We start from the raw sequence: 20,552 nt of genomic DNA on the forward strand, positions 1-20,552 counted from the left end.
TTATGTTCAGAAAAGTCCAATCTTTTAGCACAGCACAAAGATAATATACACAGACAACTCCAACAACTGGAGACATTTTCTGCAAAAAGAGTCAATTAATTATCACGCTCATTCTGACATGATGTCAGAATTATATGTTTTTAAGAAACCATAAAGGTCCTTTTTGCAGCTTTTTCAAAACAATCATTCTCCTGAAAGATTGCATCTTGTTTAGAATTGAGAACATCTTAAGGAAAACAAAAGTTAAACATGGCTCATACTGAAAAGAAAAATCAGATAAAAATGACCACTTACTCTCCTAGCTTCGCCCAGATAGCCAAAGCTACTCTCAGTATAATTTCAGAGCCTTCAAAGAATACTGAATCCCAGATCTTCAGAACTGTATGGTTAGGCAGACAGGTGGCAAAGAGTGTCAGAAACCACTGCATTGTGAAGACATTTGTAAGTGGGGGTTCATAGCCTCCTGATGTCATAAAAACAAACAAGCAAAAAACAAGTTACTTGAAGTAATTGCAACTTACTATCATTTTACAAGGAGTATAAACTGCATAATAAAATCCACCAGACATTCTAGCACAAAACTTATTTAGCCTGCAGCTGTCCAAAGATAAGTTGAGAAGAAGAATAGAAAAATTATATAGTCACCTTCCATTCTGTAGCACTGCAAAAAACTAAGGAGCATCACTGGCTTTGGACTATAAACCCTGGAATACACCACCACAATTTTCCCTCCTTATATCAGAAAGACAAAGACTTTTTCTCCTTCCCCAAAGCCATATGAAATAAAAATGTCTATTAAAAAAAAAAAAAAAAGGAAAGAAAAAAAAAAACACCAACTTCCCCATAAAATGCTGCATTTTTTCACCAACTGATGGCATAAGTCTTTATCTACATGGTGATAAAGTGAAGGTGACTGTCTCTGTAAAGTCATATCTATTATTTTAACATCCTGATGTACTTGTTAAGTTTTAAACAAAATGTAGTATTTCAGGATGAAACTCTGAAGTTTTACTTTTTTGTTATGCTCAGAGAACACTTTGTGCATCCCAGTATCAACTGATGCACTGAAGGCCGTGACCAGAGAAGCCAGCCTCTTTATACAGTTTGGGCATAGACACATGGAACATAGCAGCAGATCTTTTCTAAAGTGGAACTGAGGGTGCATTTAGCTTCCCAACTCAAAAAGAAATCAAATCACCTAACAAAAAACTTCGTGCCCTCCCCAGAACATTCCCAAATAAAAGAGCTGTAAGTCTGGAGGGAATGCTATGCCAGAAAAAAAAAAAAATTCACAGTGCAAAACCAGTTTTCAGGTAGCAAACTGAGACGTACTTCTGAGTTTTGTACCTATGTATTGGTAAGGATCCAGGTGAAGAAATACTAACCAGCCCCCACTGGCTCTCACATTGTAACTCTTTCCGGAATAGCTATATGAGCCAGCAACTACACAGAGCAGTAGGAGGACACCTATCTTGAGCTAAGGCAAAAACATTACTTTTCCAAGGTAGCCCTTGTAGTAAGCTACACGTTAGTGCTGTCACTCTATGCTTTGTACATTCTTGTCAACACAACTCTGTTTGCAGCTAGTGGTGGGACCAAATGATTTTCCTTTGTTTTTTCCTGGAAGCACACCTATTTATGTTAAGGTTATCAGTAATGGAAACCATCATATTTCATCTTAACAATTTAAAATACATATTCTAAGCAATAAACTCATGTAAACACTTAAAATAGTGTATTTTAAAATCAGTGCTCAGATGAAATAACAGCAAGGCAGTGTTGAATAGCATTTTCTGTTGAACGTACCTCCACTTTCTCTGTTAGCAGCTCTTTGCAGGGTGTCTAAGTGCTGGGACAGTTCAGGAAGCTTCATTCGTAAAAGATCTCGGAAAACAGCCATATCCACAGAGAGAGCACGGAGATTATTGACAAAGTAGCTATCAGGAAGCACCTTATCAATTAGGTAAATCATGATCTGTAGGCAAAATGAAGGACTATCATGTAGGACTTATAGAGCAGTTATTTTCTAGGAATAATGGAAAAATAAAATTTCTCTGTTCACTAAAGAATGAATTGGAGCCAGTAGTAACACATGCTTATGGCACCTCCACTTATATGGGGAGAAAATATTATCACTTACAGCATCCTCAGGTAGCCTAGGTATCCACAAGCATTCAAGATACAGAGGCCTCTTGAAACTGTCCAGAATTTATGAACCATGAAATTACTGAAATCAAAGGCTGAAATCAATGCCCAAACTGGCAGCATTACCCACACCAAAAGCAACTTTTGACACTTCTGGTGTTGGAACTGTTTATGAGATTCTCCACTGCTGGAGAGTCTCATTATCCGTTCTCTGGTAAATGTCACAACTAGAAGACTGATTTTGCAAATCTCCTCTTTTCCCTCTCCAAAATGCAAGGTACTGTTCTTTATAAAGAAATTCTCCATATATTTTACTGAGATTTGTTACCATATGCTGCACTCCATCTTGTCACTTTAAAAGGTGCTAAATTAAGCAGCATGAGACATTTTAAGCAGTCATCTGTTTCAAGTGAGGTAGTCAACTACATGGATGGTAAGGGATTAAATGGATACTGTCAAACCTTTGAGAATGAACAAATACAAGAAAAAATATGCAGAAGCTGATGTTTATCATCAGCCTAACAGAAGACACTGACCTTTGACTTCAGGATCTTTTACAGTCTCTATGGCCACTCTACTACCCACATCCAGAGAGCCTGCAGTCATCCCATCTGCATCTCATCTACATTTCTCTCATATGAGCATCCTTACCATGTTTCATAAAGACCTTAATTCTCAAGCGAAGTATTGCACCTTCACATATAGGAGACAATCCTCCTTCCAATCACTCTCTTTTCATAAGATGCCCACAGAAACAGCTTCTCAGACACAGGACTACCAATGCACCACCTGACATAGTCTTACTGATTTCTTTTCTTTCTCAGCTGCTTGTGACCACATACTGCCACTTGTCCTTGCAAGATTTCTCCAGCAATAGCAGTCTTATGTTCCATGTTTTAAAGCATGTGGAACAGTAGTCAATACAAGCAAATTAACAGCTTCTACATGACAGCCTCGTATTTTGTCAGATGCATTATCTAACCTTTGCTGAGTAGTAGGTTACCTCACAGTCTTGTAAAAATATGCTTAATTTTGTTCAGATATATTTCAACTAATGGAAGAGTAATTTAATACAGCAACATTAACTTACAACTATGCTATTTGTGTTTTCATTAATTCCTTATTACATAAGCTATAGACCCCCACGTTAAAGACATGTTAAAGACCTTTGCTCCCTTCCCACTGAGTAGTATTACTTCATTGATCTCTGATATATGAGAGCACAGAGAACAGAAATCTTTTTCAACACTGAAGTTCACAAACATGTAAATTGCTTTGAGAAGACCTTTTTCTTAAAAAGCACTTCATATATTTACCAGTTTGCATTAGATACTTTCTTCATAACACATCTCTACATATTTACTTTTATTATTTGATTCTGTAGCATTTCCACACAATAACATGCAAGAAAGATTTTTTTTTTGAGTTTCAGTATCTATTAGACTTTTATAGTTTCTACTTATGTGAGCTGGGATTTTCTTGCTTAGCATAATTTCTGTAGGCTAACTTTGAGGCAACTCCAGGGATTTAACTGAATGCTTACATTAACCAGTTAATACTCAAGTATCCTTGGCTGAGCATTCACTGAAGCTACCGTGTTGGGTCCTGTGCTGTTAAAGCCCCTTGGTATCACTAATACCTGCTGTTTCCTAGCCCCTGGGAGATTCTTCCCAGACACAGAGCTTTTGTTTATAATGTCCTCCCCAGAAATGGGACCTGACTGGCAAGACCTAAGAATGCCCTTGCTCCCTTAACTCCCAGTTTCTACAATAACCCAAACACAGCTACAATCCTGAGGGCACCTTTACAGGCCTCTGTAGCTGTTCACTTACTGCCTGCTTTAGGTGGCAGTGACTACAACAAAACCATCACATGCTAATACCAAATTCTTATTTCCTCCCACCTATCCTGCTCCTTTCCTTGCCCTCCCCCTCTTCCCTCTGTCTTCTGGGAAAATTTCAACCCTGAAAAGCCCACACACTAAGCTTGGAAAAGAAATCACTTTATTTTCCATTCTTACTTTTGCCAGGTAAGACCAGTTTTGGTGCAAACAGCCTTCAGTGCTTTACCTCCCTGGGGCAGTCTAGTTCCACTCATTGTCTCTTCCCCACAAGGACCCTGACACAACTCACAATAACAGACAACACAAGGATGTACACAGTTCTTATCATCAACTTGGTCTTCATAAACCTTGGGCAATTCTATTTCCTATGCAACCACAATGTGTTTGGGGAGCATCTGGACAGTATAAGATCATAATAAAATGTGATAAATTACAGTTAAAATATTGAGGAAATCTTTAGCAAGAATTACTGAAAGGAAATTTTACTTTCTGATACAAAGTTGGTATATTACGGTATTTTCTTCCTATTACAGGCAATTGTCTAGAATGAAGGATTAAATACCAGCTAGCTAGACTCTACTGCCACAAGCTTTATATTTTAGAAGCTCTGAGTGAATTTAAATATTTACCATATTTAAATCATTGTCTAAGGCAAAACAAACAGTTCAGTATCTAAAGAGTCACAGCTATCTTTTATTAATTTGACCCCAGCTCACACATATGAGCAAATTTATTTAAGGAAATTGCACGTGATCTTGCCAAACCTTAAACCATGTCCTGTAGTAAACTGTATTTCCATTTTCTGACATATTATAAATTTCATGAAGCTCTATTTATTTACAATAAAAACCATCTAAGAAAACAAAACAATGTAAGACTAACGTAGTCCAGACATTAGCTTTAAAGTGACTTACTTTCATTTTGAATATTTAGTGTTTCCCTAGGATTTGCTTTGAAATGTCGCCAATTTATCAACTGCCTCACATGGAGCTGCCACATAAGATGCTGATAATGAAATTTTAATATTTCAGCTACCTGTAGTGTTTGCAAGCAGATTTGGGATTATGGGATAAGATATCTGGTAGTAAGTAACACTGGTCCCATTTAATTAAAAAAAAAAACTTAATGGTGATAACATTCAGAATATTAATTTTAGCTCAGACAGGATAACAAAATAAAAAGTTCACCAACATAAATCAGCTCACTCTTTTGAGTTGTGTTCTTTTAGTCTGTCTCCAAAATTCACACATTGGTTTACTCTGAAGTTCACTAAGTAAAAGCAATCTTCGACACTAAAAAAAAAAAAAATTTACTCACTTTCAGGGCATCCCCTTCATTGCCCTCCATTACTTCCAGAATAAGTGCAGCTAGTATGTTAAATCCTTGACAATAGCCAACAGATTTATTCCACCTGGCATAAGCCAGCAAAACACGTTTTAATACCACTCGATCTTGCTCTGCCTCCTGGCCACAGTAAGAACTGCAGCCAGTTCGGTGAAGGTCCTTCAAAGGAAAAAGAAATAAAAATAAAAGTGACAAGACAAGCAGAGAAAATATGTGCATTTTCTAACTCCCGTCAGCTCTCTTGCCTGTCCCAGTTTTCCTTCCACCTCCACCCTCCCAGTACATCCTCCCAAAGTTGATGACAACGTTTCTTTTTTAGTCTGTTAAACCTTCACCTTACCCAAAAGAAATAGTTTCAGCAAGCTCTTAAGTAAACAAGTCCCCTAAAAAGTGTTTATAAGGCATTGCCACAGAAGATGTTAACAGATCTCTGGGTTTCAAACATGCAAGGTACTACAGCTGCTTAATTGAACAAAAAAGAGCACCTGTTTTTATCAAAGTATAAAACAACTAGTAGATAACTGACTTTTCCAAACATACAAGCCAGAAACCGTGTCCTTGAAATTTAAGTGATTTATAAGTGAAAGGTAAAATGTACAAAATCGCTGACTGCTATAAATATTAAACGTTAATCAGCTGAGAAATACAAATAGGCAAATGTGTTTCACTCCTGTAACACAACTGAAAAATGCTCATTTGCTGTATTTTAAAATATGCTTTAACTCCCAGAAAACATTTGTGTTTATTTACAGAGAAGGAAAAAACCCGCTTATGTTCCTTTGTCTTCATTAACTCCAGCACTTTTTCAAAATCAAAATAAAGTAAAAATGAAAGGAATAAACTCCAGAAATAGCATCTTTTTCCCAGCTAACACTAACCAGACTAGTGCAAAAGGAACAAAGCAGCCCAAAAAAAACACTTTGCCGGGCCAAAGGAAATTAAGATACTTTTTTTGCCAAAGCAGTTGCAGAGATAAAAATAAATCCAAATTCAAATGTCAACTTTTCATTAAAAAAATTAGAAAAGAAACAACAAATTAGCTGGCTACCTTTACTATCTGGATGCCCATAGAGTCATCATCAGGATTACTTCTTTCATTGAATGTGAAACGCATGGTTTTGTCCCAGTCAATGGCTATACTGTGTAAGTACTGATCAGCCAGGGTCAACCAAACCTAGAAATACATATGGCAAAATTAATTATTTCTCTGATAAAATATAAAGCTTTGATATATATTGTTAGATGAACAATATTGTTAGCTTCACCCATACATGATCTGCTGTTAGACTTGAAATATGCAGAAGAGAATTTCAGCCACAACAATTTTTGCACAATGAAAATAATATCTTGCTCCCTAAAACAGAAAGGAAGGAAATGGTCATCATTAAGCATCCAGATCTGTGGACTGCTTACAAAGATGCAAGTCAGCTGTCAGTGAATTCACAGGGGCCCTCCAAAATGGAAACACAAGACAAGGACCCTCTGTCAGTTCAGACTTTCTAGCCTCATAACCAAAAAATAGTTTTGTAAAAGGATAACACTGCTGCTGGCTTTCCTCAAATTCAACCATGGATACGTCTCCTGGAAACTCCCAAAAGATCTCTAGCAGTGCTGGTGCTTCCCTTTATCAGAAGTCTCTTCTGATGACTTCGCAGAACAAATAGCATCTAGTATTTGCCATTTGGGATTGATCTGAAAGCATGACTTGGATCAAAACAGCTTACTCTTACTAGAGGGCTTCCTAAACTGTTGGTGCTACAGGGAGTTCTGAAACAAACATTTTTACTGCTTTTAAAGCCTAATAATTGCCAGAACAGATTTATGCATGTGTATCCAAGACAAAGGCTGAACCTTTATTAAAGATTTGAAAACTTCCTGAACCATGAAAGGCACGATAGATCATATAATGACAACAAGTAACAACAAAGGACCTTTTTTTTTTCAGGAAACTGAAAGAAATCATGAAAGCAAACTGGTCAAGTTTTATATCAGCCATTAATTCATGCAAGAGAGAAAAGCAATTTAGACACTTCCCACAGATCTAAACACTGAGATAGCTGCATGATGAAGGATTTATGGATAGCTCCCAGAATCTCATGTTTTCTGCATTTAAATGTCCCTTCCCATATATTTGTGAAGCCACCCATGTGGAGGAATGCCACTGTTCTGCCTCCCAACAGCCTCAGCACTGCTGACATCCTACTGATGTTGTTTGACTGGATTCTTTATCTCTGCCAGCCCCATAAACCAAATATCACATGCCACAACAATAATGCAGATGTCAACCTGCTCCTTTTGTTGACAGCAAAGGAGGCAACCAGCATCCTGCCACCACAAAATACTTCCTCTATTTTGGTATCTACCTTAAAATCATTGTGAAACCAGGGAATGGCAGTAAAAAGACAACATCACTTTTCCTACCACTACTTCTTTGGTTAGCATCATGTGGTCACATGTGAGCAAACACAGAGGTGGGCAGAGTGAAAAGGAAAGACAGATCTGAGCTGAATGATGTGGCAGGGCATACGCAAGTCTGCTGACTACACAGAACTTGGAGGAATTGCTGATAAGCCCAAGGACACCGTGACAGGACAGAAAAATGATCTGACAAGAACCTTATGAAGTTCAACTAGGAGAAGAGCAAAATCCTGCCTCTGGGGAGAAACAATCCTAAGCACAAATATATGCTGGGGACACCCAGTTGCAAAGTATCTCTGCTATGCAAGAAGGCTGAGAGAGACAGGACCATTCAGAATGAAGAGAAGGCAGCTTTGGGGGAATCCTACCAGTGTGTATAAACACCTGAAAGGAGGGTGCAAGGAGGATGAAGCCAGGCTCATCTCATCCATGCCCAGTGACTGGACTGGAGAGAATAGGCACAAACAGAAACACAGGAGTTTCTCCTCAAACATCAAGAAACACATTTTCACTGCGAGGGCAACTGAGCACTGACACAGATTTCCCAGAGAGGTTATGGTATCTCCGTCCTTGGAGATATTCAGAAGTCACCAGGACATAGTCCTTGGCAACCAGCTGTAGGTGGCCCTGCTTGGGCAGAGGTGTTGGACCAGAAGACCTCCAGAGGTTCCGTCCAAACTCAGCCCTTCTGAGATTCTGTGACCTCTGCCACTCATGTACCACAGAAAAATGTCTGAGACACTTCCTGGAGTGTGGGAAAAGAATATTTCAGGAAAGAAAAAAGGCTGTTAGATGGGTATAATGATTAATTGAAGTTGTAGATTAAAAATAAATTCATTGCTGTTGAGGAAAACAATGCCACGAAATCTTCTCTTCCTTCACCTCTGATTTGTAGAAAGGTACAGTTCAGTTTGGAAAGACAGCAAAAACAGGAAAAAGAAATTAAGTTGATACATCAGAAATATGTGGAACTATATTATTTATATATAATTTATATAATATATAATTATAATTTATCATTATAATTATATAATTATAATTTTATATAATATATAATAATATTTATTATTATATATGGAACTATATATTTTATAAATCTTCAAAATTAATGTTTTTATTAAAACTGTGTTTTTAAAGCTGAGATTGTGTGACTCAGTTTTAAAGAAAAAATTAATAGACATGCCTCTTTTTATACTAGGGGACTTCAAACTTTGAAGAATGCAGTAAAGTAAGTCTGGCAAAACCCCAATGGACTCTCTTCTACAACACTAACTCAGTGCAATTTCCCATTAATGCTGCACTCTTGCCATTCTACACCACTCTTGACTCTGAATTTCCCTAATTTTGGTAATCTGCCTTTTCCCCAACAACTGTTTCTATAAGCATTCTTGTCAGTATTAAGCATCTATCAACTTCACCTTCGTAAGTGTGACAGCCTACACTACAGATATGTTCTCCTTTCAGTAATCTTCAGCTGTGGGGGTAATTTTGCCAGTGTAATTTCTTCAGACTGACAGTATGAGCTGCACCAGAATAAGTTATCCAAGCCTCAAACAGAAAAAACCCAACTATTGAAAACACCATCTTTACCTGTCTCCTCAGCCTTTCCATCTGCCCTGTGAGGTTGTCACTGAATAATGTAAACAAGGAAAAATCCCCAGTACAACTTAAAAGGTCCAAATATTTGTTATAAAACCCACTAACTGATAATATTGATAGATATTATTGATGTCATTCACCTCTCCTGAGAAACCTACAGGCAACATGGCCCACAAGGCATAGAGGTCTACCTACCTTTCTCCTCCATTCCTTTGGGATGCCTGTCGGCAGTCTGGCCACCGCTTTGAGCGCATCATGCCACTAAAAGCAAAAGCATCCAAAAATGTAAAATATCCATCATTAGTTTAATGCTACAGTATAGCAACATTTACTACCTTGTAGACATGCACATTCATTTCATTTTACTGCACACATGTCAGAGTTTAAGTGCTTAATCCACTCACAGGGAAGATACAGATTAATTACTTGACGATTTGACTAAAGTGCAATATTCTAGGACACAAGGATTTAGGAAATATCTGAGTAAACAATGAAAGCCTATTCCATTCTCTAAATATGAATGAAACAGCTCTTGATGCAATTGCAAATAATATGTTGATATTGTGATGACAAATGCACTTCTGAACTCGGGCAAGCACCTTGACTGCAGAGAACCCAGAGTCCTTGACTGCAGAGAACCCAGAGAATCCTTCACAAATTCAGGAAAAAAAGATAAATCAAATTACCTGCTGAAAACCATTTTGACCTAAAGATGGCTCAAGAGTGAATTTCAATTTTGTATCAACCCCTAGAAAGAAAGGGAAAAAAAAAAAGTCATTATTTTATTTAGCTCAGAAGACAAAAAGAAGCCAAAAAACCCCAAACACTAAAATCCCACAGCTGAAACAAGAGCACAAAATTTTACCTTCCTGTTTTAACAACTACATTTCAACCTGTTTCAGTGAATTTTGACTTCACAGTGGATTCAAGGAACAGGTTAAGAAGTACATGGACAAAATGTTTTTAAAATGCAGTAACATGCTCTTTAATTATGTCGTTTGGCAAAACTCATTTCACTAATATTCATATAGTTCACTGTTCTACAAACTTTACTAGTACACTGCAAACTGTCATATGCATCCACAGAAAAATACATGTGCACAGACAGTTTCTTTTCATCTATGCCAGCTTCCGGACATTAAGTCAGTCAAAACTAATTTATAAGTTTGGTGAGCTAAAATTATTTTACTGTTCAGAGTATTTTTTTTTCAAATTCCTCAGACCATAATGCACATTTGGTCAGCACTGTGATTTAAGCTTAGATTTTATTTTGGCCATATGAGTAAACTATATTACTTGTTATGAATCAGGCCTAGTAATTGTTCATACAATATTACATAAAATACCAGAATCTCAAGTGGATCCCAACATGGCACTGAAGTATGCCAGAACATGATCAACAGTAAAATGTTTGATTTTTTTTTCATCCCACAGTTTGACTGTACAATCCCTTGGTCCTTCAAATGCCGCTGTCCAGAACTCAGGTGCTGAACACAGCATCAGATCACATCCTCTACCTCCCATCAGCTGGCACAAAGCATGAAGCCCTCTTTTATTTTCCCTCCATAATTTAATACAATGCTATTGTTCCACATTTACAATTATGCTACACATAGCTTCTCACCTTTCCAGAATATGAAGCCAAACATTTTTAATATAGAATATATATATACATACACACATATATACACACACACACAGAGAAAACCCAAACAGATTATAGTCCTGCAAGGTTTTAAGTATGCAATACCCACGCTAATCAACTCACCAGTAATACCCAATTCTTTGGAGATCTAAACCTACAAGTGTGACAGAAAACCGAACTGTAGTGGCATTTGCTATTTATGGAATATAAAATGCCTTTGAGCATTTGCATACTGAGTGGTGGTAAGTAATTTTAAAGCCTTACTACCTGATAATTATATATCTAAAGACAAAATATTTTTCTCCATGGCTTTTTTTTTTCTTTGTTGGGGATGAGTGAATAGATACAAAGAAAAAAAAAATCACACAAACTCCAGCACTGTTTAGAATTTTTGTGTTTTAGAATTGCATCACTGAGACCTGGGGATTAGCGCTTTTGTTTCCCTGCTTCAGATCTGACAGACATGCTTGTCAGACCTAGAAAAATAAAGATTTCAAACCATAATAGATACATCTTGAAAAAACATTGAGGGATTAATAGCTATTCCTGGAAGTAACTATTTATTAGTATTCCTTCCCATGGAGCAATGGCACTCGGCAGGGGCTCCTAATAGATAAATCATTTCACAATAATTCAAAGCAATGTAACAATGGCAGCAACATAAGATTAAATTGTATCACATTTGCTGAAATTGGAAAATGTGAACTTCATTCTCAAGCAAAAAAAAAGTAAGTACTGTAAAACCCTAATATATACAAAAATACATCATGACCGAGAACTCCTTTTGATAAAGTAACAGATGCTGACACATTACCTAACACTACTTTGTAGCAAAGAACCGATAGCCTTCCAAAATAACCATGTATTCATTTCCAACCCAGCACCCGTTTTCTAAGACTTAAAAGATCACAGTAACAACTTTTCTCTCTGTTTTAGAATCTTCCTAAGAAAGACACAAGCAGATACTTCCATGTCTTCAAAAGATCAAGTACAGCAAGATAAAATCTCAGAACAAGGAAAAATCTATCTATAGTTACATGAACATCATGACCAGGGAGCTCACACTACAGTCAAGGTACATGTCCCTCCTGAGACTGAAATGAGACTCTTCAAATGAGACCCTTGACTAAATGAGACTGAAACGAGATCATCCATCTACAAAAGTTAATTAAATCACAACAAACAATTAAGACAGGTGTGAAAATCACCGTAAATGAGAATCAAATCACATGGTAACACCAGACTACACAGCACACTCTCTTCAGCATGGTGAGGAACTGCTTGGTCAGGCCATGCATGGCAGCCTCTTGTAAAAGCCATGGAATCTGTGTCCCTTTATTTGTTCTCCATTAGAAGTACTTTCCAAATCAAATTATGTGACAGTTTTGTGGGAGGGGAAGAACCATGGGGAATGAACCCCAGAGGATATACAAATTGTTCTTCATTCCCATCCATTTTCAATAATTTATATTTCCTAACACGAAAAAAATTACAGCATTGGTTAATAAAAAATAAAGCAAGTAAGCATGTAAAAAAAAGCTGCAACCACACAGAGAGAGTAAGGAAGGTAACCAGCAAATTGGGAGCAGCATCTCATTGCCCATTACTTATTTCTGGCACAAGAATCATCTTGCTACATGCAGTTTCTGCACTCTGCTTAAGGAATTTGTCCCTGAGTTTTAGAGCTTCAAGGAACCTAATGCCTATCCCTCACTCAACCTCTCTTGGTTTCCTACTCCTTCCTTTCTCCATCATTCCCTTTTTTTATTCAGTTGTCTTCTCTCCATAAACTAACTTAGATTCCCAATATTTTCTTCTCCCCTCAGTACCCCACACCCATACAACCCGACTGCATGTCTGCACCTGTTTTCACTGTATTTTCCTAACAATCCTCCATCTTTGGGTCACATTCCCCTCCATTACATAAACACATGCTTTTTGCAAAAAAAACCCAAAACCTTCAGGCCTTAAGATAACTTTTCTTCCCAGCTCCTCAGCAGGGAAGATGGCATAGATGCACTACACATAGAGCAATAGTTCCTACTTTAAGTGCTGTCAGTACAATTCAGCCCTTTCAAATCAAATCAGCCAGGCTACAGCTCATTTGACATATTAAAGATCACCTCCATACACTTTCAACTGATTCTTCACATCTGAGAAGCATATTAACTTATAACAGCAGGAGTATGCTGGGAACATTCTGGAATTATTAGCTCCATGAATACAGGACACACACAGGTACATGCTTGACAACAAATTTCTGAAAGGTAGGGGAATGCCAAATCAGCTCTGTTCAATGCCCTTCTAAGCCTGTCACCAGAAACCACTGCAGAAAAGTTATACAAAAAAATCAAAGAATTTAAAAAGAGGAAGATATACCCGCCCCCCAAACCACAGTCCTGTAAGCTTTCCTGTGTAAAACACAGAATAACTCCTGACAAGAAAAGGCTGTAAGAGGGAAGATTATACCCCTAGGATTCCCAAACCCTAGCAGTCTTCCACTGCATAACCAACATGTAGCATAGAGCCACACAAAGATCCACAAGATGGGATAAAAATACTGTCAGCCAAGTACCTGAGTGACGGAATCAAATTCCCAGTCCACCCTCAACAAACAAAAGGATAGGGCAACATCTGGGATTTTTTCAGAAATACCAAACCAGAAGGAAGTGTAGGAATATGATGTGTTTTGATGCATGTTTGTGAGCTATAAAGATGTAGCTTTAAACTTGTGAAGTAGCACTATAAGTTCACAGCTGTACTTCACAGCTGTTGAAACCTCTCCCACAGAATGCAAATAAATATTTTATCAAAAATAAACAAGGAAAATGGCCTAAAGCAGATTTGTGTGCAGCAGGAGCCCATAGTTGAGGAAAGTGTCAATGTAAACTATTACCTTATGCTGCATGTTGTTCCAGGAATATTCTTAGCCTTGCAATTTATCTCTAAAAGTAACATTCTGAGTAATTCTGTATGAAACCACTTCTATCAGGAGCCAGAGCTCACTGGGACGAATCAAAGCACATCTAAAATCTCCAGTCTAGAAAAACTTCACAATACAACTTCACAATACAGACAGCTAATAGAGACACTAAGTAAATCTGAAGAATGTTTCATCCAGCATATTTTTACAGGGTTCACTAGCTGTCCCAATTCCACCACTCTGTGAAAACATGTATCCTGAGCAGAGTTATTGTCTTTACCTACATATGAACAACATGGAAACCCCAAACCAGTGGGATTTTTAGGACTGTGGCATTCATAGTTACACCCCAATCACATCCCCTGGTCTTTGTGTGAGTGTAAATACATGAATGTCATTATCCAGATAATGTCATTACCCGGGATAATAGCAAACTGGGTCTTTGAGAATTACAAGTCAGGAAATCTCCTTGAAAACAGCAACTCCATAAATCTACCAAAATGTATCCAAGATCTCATTAATAATAGCTTCTGAAAGTCATCTCAAACACAGTGAGCATTGTGGGCTTGATGCACACACAGCTAATACAATGAGAAACTGATCTTTATTTATTTCCATGTATTGTCCTATGTTTCAGTGGATCTCTGGCTTGCATGCTTTGTAAATGCCTAAAATTAGGCAACAGATCAACAACGTTTTAGCTACAAGTAACAGTTCTAACATAGTAAATTGAATCTAAATTTATTGATATTTCATTTTTTTTTTAAATCCCAAATTTTGATGGCAGGCAACTAGAATCTAGCATTCAGCCATGATCACCCATCCGTCCTTCTGTTGAGAGCCCCTTCCCTGGAGTAAACACACGTCGTTTGCTGACCACCCAGTTCTTAAAAGATTTTGATACTGAATCAGGATCTAGAAAACATAGCTGCAGAGCCGATGCTTTCCCCTTGGAATAGGCATGGTTGCAAATTTAGACAACACCCTACCACAGACAAAGGCTGGGCGGGAGGAGGGGTCTCCGGCAGGTCAAGAGGTAGCAGGTTTATCAGGAAAGGTCTGGGGAGGCTACGAGAAGACTTCGGGCAGGGACTGGCAGAAAGCTGCGTCGCCGAGCCCGGGGGAGAGGAGACGGAGAGAGAGGCACTAGGGACAGACGACACAAAAGCGCTGCGAGGAGGCGACGCCGTGCGGGAGGAGCAAGGAATGGACCAGGAGATCTGGAGAGCGGAGCCAGGATCCGCGGGCCGGGTGGGACACGAGCAGGAGTCTCCCGAGGCAGGGGCAGCGCGCTGCCTCCCCGCCGGGCCCCGGCCGCCCCCGGCCTCCCGCCGGGGCAGCCTCGCACCCGCCGCGGTGCCTCGGCCGCTCCCCAGCCCGGGGCCACCTCGCAGGCCTCGCTACCCGCTCCAGGCTGGCCCAGCCCGGGCGGGAGCCCCAGGCTCCGGACACGCCGCCGGCCCCAGGCCGCGACCGCGGCGCCCCACGCCGGCCGGGCCGCGCCGGGGCTGCCGCAGCGGCGGCCGGAGAGGCGCATCTGCCTCGGGCCGCGGCCCCCCCCGAGCGCTGCCCCTCGCCCCGCCGCGCCTACCCGCAGCCCTCATCGCCCGCCGGCCGTCTCCTCCTCTCCGAACCGACCCCGAGGCCCCTGCCGCTCCCTCCGCCCCGCTAAGCCGCTTACGGGGCGGCAGCCGCCGCCTCGCCCGGCCGACGCAGGTACCTGGCTCCAAGGTGCACAGCAGGCGCGGCGCGGTCCGGGAGATGCAGCTGCGCTTCTTGAGCACATTGCTGAGGATGGTGCCCACGCCGCCGCCCGAGCTCTGTCGCTTCAGGCATCGCCCCCCGCGCCGCAGCGAGCCCGTGAGCCTGTCCTGCCGCATGGTGCCCGGGGCTCACCCTAGGGCGGTGGGGTGGGGGACATGGCGTGCGGGGACCCGCACTGCAGACGGCGAAGTCCGAGTGTCGGAGAGAAGAGGGAGGACAAGGAGAAGAGAAAGACAAAAAGGGGAAAAAAAAAAAAAAAAAAAAGCTGTTCCCGCCCACAATCCTAGCATCACTGCCTGAATAAACCAGCAGCCTCTCCTCCTCCTCCTCCAGCACCACCTGGAATGCAGCGGGCGAGGGGAGCAGCAGCTCTGGTTAGAAATAAAGGGAGCCCCGGCGGCAGTCAGTGGTGGGGCTCAGCTGTGCCAAAGAGCTTCAGGACAGCAGCACAACCCCCGGGCTGCACGGAGACCACCCGACACGGGCAATGCGGACACGGCGCGCTTGACGCCGCTAACAGGCGGCAATACTGACTTTTCTTCCGAGAATGAAACGAGCTAAATATCCACCAAAGAGTCTTCTCATGTGGTACCGGGGCCCACAGCTGGACATATATAGATAGTCCTGCTGCCTTTTTCAAAAAGCTGTCCTGAGAAGGAGTCCGACTAGAGCTATCAGACCATGGAGCAGGGGGAGAGCAAAGAGTTTAACAGTGTGTCAGTGCTAGGGCAGGCTGGGGTCCTACTCAGTGACAGCCCAGCAGCAGCATAAGCAAGCATGCTGCACAGTTTCTGTTTTTCACTCACCAGCAAAGAGACCCTAAACATCCTCAGCTAAAATAACAGCCTTTTCTATGAATTACATTGCAACTGCACTTACAAGTAATATGCCACGCACTAAGGAGTTAAAAGAAGCACTTTATTAGATGCATTTTCCAGTGCTATCTGGCTTAAAAGCATCTTAAAAGGGTTTCAGAGATTCTCAAACTAGTGGTTTGATTGACAAGAAAGAAAAGCATTTGAAATAATGATAGCTTTTATAACCTACACCACTCAGCATTTTTGTGGAAGGAGAGCAGATTTATCTCATCACATTAGTCAGGCTCAAAGGCCAAAGTACCAGAAGTCTCAGTCAACCTGCCAACAACTGTAGCTTTGAAACATTTTGCTCCTTTATTAAAAAGTTGTTCCTCAGTCAAATTATGAAGAGAGAAAACTGGCAATGGATAAGCAGTAATGCTAATTATATAAAAGACACACAATATAAAACACAGAATCAAGCCTTTTTAAAAAAATCAGTTGTAACTATTTTTAGAAGTCACTGTTAAGCTTTCAGAGAAGCATGATTTTGATCATGCCTCTTTAAATATCTGCTTGGGTTTTGGAGAAAAGTCACTACATTTGAGCTGTTAGCTTGCACTCTGAATAGATAATTAAGTCTGTGTGTCGGTGGTTCTTTTTTTAACAAAGGTGACACTTTCCTGCTGATGTAGATGATGCAAATCACTTTATTTCAGTGCCAGCTGGAGATGATGATTTAGTGGTTAAAGCATCAAATTTGAAATCAGTCTCCCTAGGTGTACAGATTGTACCAATGGGACTATAACAGCAACATTTAAATACAGAAATAGCTGTATTATCTCTGTAATATTATTCTCCTCTTAGTTGAGCACCTTTTGCAAATAGCACCTCATCACTCTTGGATCACTTCAAGACTGACTAATCCAACACCACATGGTGTTGCCCAAAGTCTTGGAAGCCATAACCAAAGTTTCAGAAACTACTCATTATCCAGACAGTAGAATCAGTCATTGCACTAAACTGCATTACCTCCATTTTTTAAACAATTAGAAATTAGGTCTAAGAAAGACATCAATATTTAGCTGATGAAGATAACCAGCTCTCAAAATGAGAATTCAGTATCCCCATTATTGCTATTTCTCCTACTTGTCATCTTGCCTCTACAAGAAAACTGGAAACAATCAGGACAATCATACTGTGACTGGGCACACAGATACTTCCAAGCATACCATTACTGAGCTTTCCCACATACCATCCAATTAATACAATGTTATTCTGAAGGAAAAAAATCCAAAAATCGAACTTCAGGAGTTGAAGAAGCCAAGCCATACTAATAGGTTTGATGACTCACTGGATCATTAGTACTAATGGATTTTAGATGCAGGGATAAGCCTTCCATTAAGCATACATATACATGTCTTCAGGGCTAGAACCTAGCTTCTAGAAAAGTGGATGGCATTGAATTTTAATCACTGATCAGGCAAAGCCTCTAATCTGCCTGTGGCAAGACATGTCGACTATCCTGAATCTAGTTTGATGCACCAGTGCATGGAAGTCTGGTCATGTCCACAAGCCCTCATCTGCATTTACTGACAAGACAGATGACATTCAGAAAGGATTTTGAGGGAAAAAAAAAAAATCAAAACGTTTGGCTAGGCAAGATATTTCAGCTCCAGTATTTTGTAATAATCAACTTGAGACTTCACTTTTTTTCCTCCCTCTGTAGTTCATGTATTCCCTCTGACACAACAGAGTCACTTACTGAAAAACCTTACCTCCTCATTTGGTACCTCTTTACAATCTTACCACCATCTGCTACACATGCCATTTTAAGGCCAGAATTAAGAATACTGTGAGTATTCTTGTTCCTTTGTTACCATCAAACTTAGGACGGTCAGTCCCAAGATCAACACCAGGTTTTGATCAACTCCATTTACCTTAAATCTGACCATTCTTTAGCCCATTTGTGTCTGCACTGGGACAATGAGGTAAAACACAGGCTGCCAGAAAGGGACAATGAGTACAAATAGATGGGGCAGCGACTGGAACAGAAGGACAGGCAGCAGAAATGGGGCCACAGCGCAATCTACTTTTAAAGAATATATTTGTTTGCATGGAGCTTTAACTGCCCAAGCCCAAGATTACTAGAAGGCACAATTCACCACTTCTCTTCTGATGTGTGCTAAGAAGACCCAGTGTAATTAGAAGTCTAAAAATGGTAAGATATCTTCAGCTGGGTCACTGTATTTCATGAACTCTATATCCTCCCCTTTATTTCACAGAAAATTGTAGAGACCTCTCTTAATTCTGATTTGCATCACAACATCCCAGTAAAACAGTCAAAGTCTGGGAAGAAAGCTTATTTGCCACAATTCTAAACACCAGTGTAAGCAAAAATACTTAAAATAACATGTGCCCATGAAAAATTAGAGTAAATATATTGTATGATAATACTGTAATATGATTTTCCAAGAGGATTTTGGAAATTACACTTAAACAGCAGCACTACAGCAGCTGATGATACAGCAAATATCAGAAAGAAATATATATCAATAGGATGAGGGGGAAAAATGAATTGCAACCACAAGGGAAAACTTGTTATATTGACCAAATCATAGGGTCACTGTCTGCTAAGCCCCGGAGTTCAATATACTACTTTAAAGAGCCAAAAAAATATATTACCACAGGGTTTCAAATAGCTCTACAGAAGTTAGCAAATAAACCAACATATATTTTGACATGTATTGTAATTCACCATGAGGATCAAAAGAAAAAAATACTTCACTTTCAAATGACAGGAAACAAGAGAAAAAAAATGGAATGAAATATGTCCACATTAGAAACAAGAAAAGGTAAGCCAGTCTGAGATTCTCCCAGAAGGAAAAACTTTTTTAAATACATTTAGCCCATTAAACCATCTCCACCACTAGAGCACCAAATTCCTATCCTACCCAGTTCTATGCATATTCTATTATTAAACATCCCCTCTGATAAAACAGCCCTGCTTCCTTCTGCTTGATCCTAAAAGCATAAAACCAAGAACAACCCACCTGAAGTTTCACACTCCTCCAGCGCACAAGATGGAGCCACCTCTGACAGCTTGAAAAGAGGCCTCTGGCTTGTTGGGTCCTTGATACCACAGGGGCACAAGTGGCCCCTGGTATGGATGTGCTACCTCAGAGTGCAGGGAGTGCATGCTGTGATCCACCAGCTACCTGCAACTACCATGTGGACCACCAAGCACAGAGCCTTTGGCACTGTTTAGTGTATCTGCATCACTGTTGCAGGAGCACCTAACAAGGGAGCTTATGGAGAGATTTGTGTTATGCAGAAGGAGAAATGTGATTATGGACTAACAGATTCAGTTCTGCCATCAAGCTGGTTTCTGTTGCCAGACAAATAATCTGGGGCTGTCTTTACTGCACAAAGGATCCAGAAAAAATACAAAACCAAAATTTTGCTACTGTATTTGTGCCTAGAGAAGGTTAATTCTACACACTTGTTGAAAGCAGGGCTCAGGAAAATGGTGCAGTGTGTTCACACAGTCTCATCAACACAGCTGTAATATTTTAAACCTTTTCATTGCATTAGTCATCATTTGTATGACTTTGTACACAAATATCACAAAAGAGGTCAAGACCTCGCTGTGTCCTATATTAGATATCACAGACAAAAGCTGCAGAGCCAATCCTTGTCTACAAAGGTGTTCAGCACAAATATAAACTATACAATGCACAGGAAATAACATCTATGATTTCCAGGAACAGAGAACAAAATTTATATGATTTAGTCTATGGAAGCATGCAGCTAGTCAAATGTTTCCTCCTCCTTTACACTTCAGGCACATAACCTTATTACTTATTTCCCCCTTCCAAAACTGACAGCATGGTAATTACACTTTAATACAGCCTTCTTTTTAAGGAAGCCCTAAAACAGCACACTTCCTCTTGGTAAGCTTATGACAGAGGAGCTGGGGAATTCTCTTGTTTATAGGTAAGAGATCTGAAAAAGAATATTGCTTGCATGTTGTTTAGCCATATCTATTGAGGAGTAATTTAGAGACAATCATTA

General features: G+C 39.9%; 1 protein-coding gene across 3 annotated transcripts in view; it reads right to left on the minus strand.

Annotated features, from left to right (window-relative positions):
• The window catches only part of TBC1D30 (TBC1 domain family member 30), a 52,833-nt gene that overhangs the window by 14,260 nt on the left and 18,021 nt on the right, over positions 1 to 20,552 (minus strand). For 2 of the 3 annotated variants that reach the window (XM_053943790.1, XM_053943789.1), the window contains exons 3-8: positions 10,036 to 10,097; positions 9,545 to 9,610; positions 6,381 to 6,506; positions 5,306 to 5,491; positions 1,807 to 1,975; positions 295 to 463 (exon numbers count right to left, since the gene is read on the minus strand). In XM_053943790.1, the coding sequence (XP_053799765.1) occupies positions 295 to 463; positions 1,807 to 1,975; positions 5,306 to 5,491; positions 6,381 to 6,506; positions 9,545 to 9,610; positions 10,036 to 10,097 (778 nt within the window). Of the gene's footprint in view, positions 1 to 294; positions 464 to 1,806; positions 1,976 to 5,305; positions 5,492 to 6,380; positions 6,507 to 9,544; positions 9,611 to 10,035; positions 10,098 to 15,637; positions 15,878 to 20,552 lie in introns of those variants that run through there. The other variant, XM_053943791.1, reaches the window with a different exon arrangement.

Source organism: Vidua chalybeata, chromosome 5, assembly GCF_026979565.1.
Source record: "Vidua chalybeata isolate OUT-0048 chromosome 5, bVidCha1 merged haplotype, whole genome shotgun sequence".
Taxonomy (NCBI): domain Eukaryota; kingdom Metazoa; phylum Chordata; class Aves; order Passeriformes; family Viduidae; genus Vidua; species Vidua chalybeata.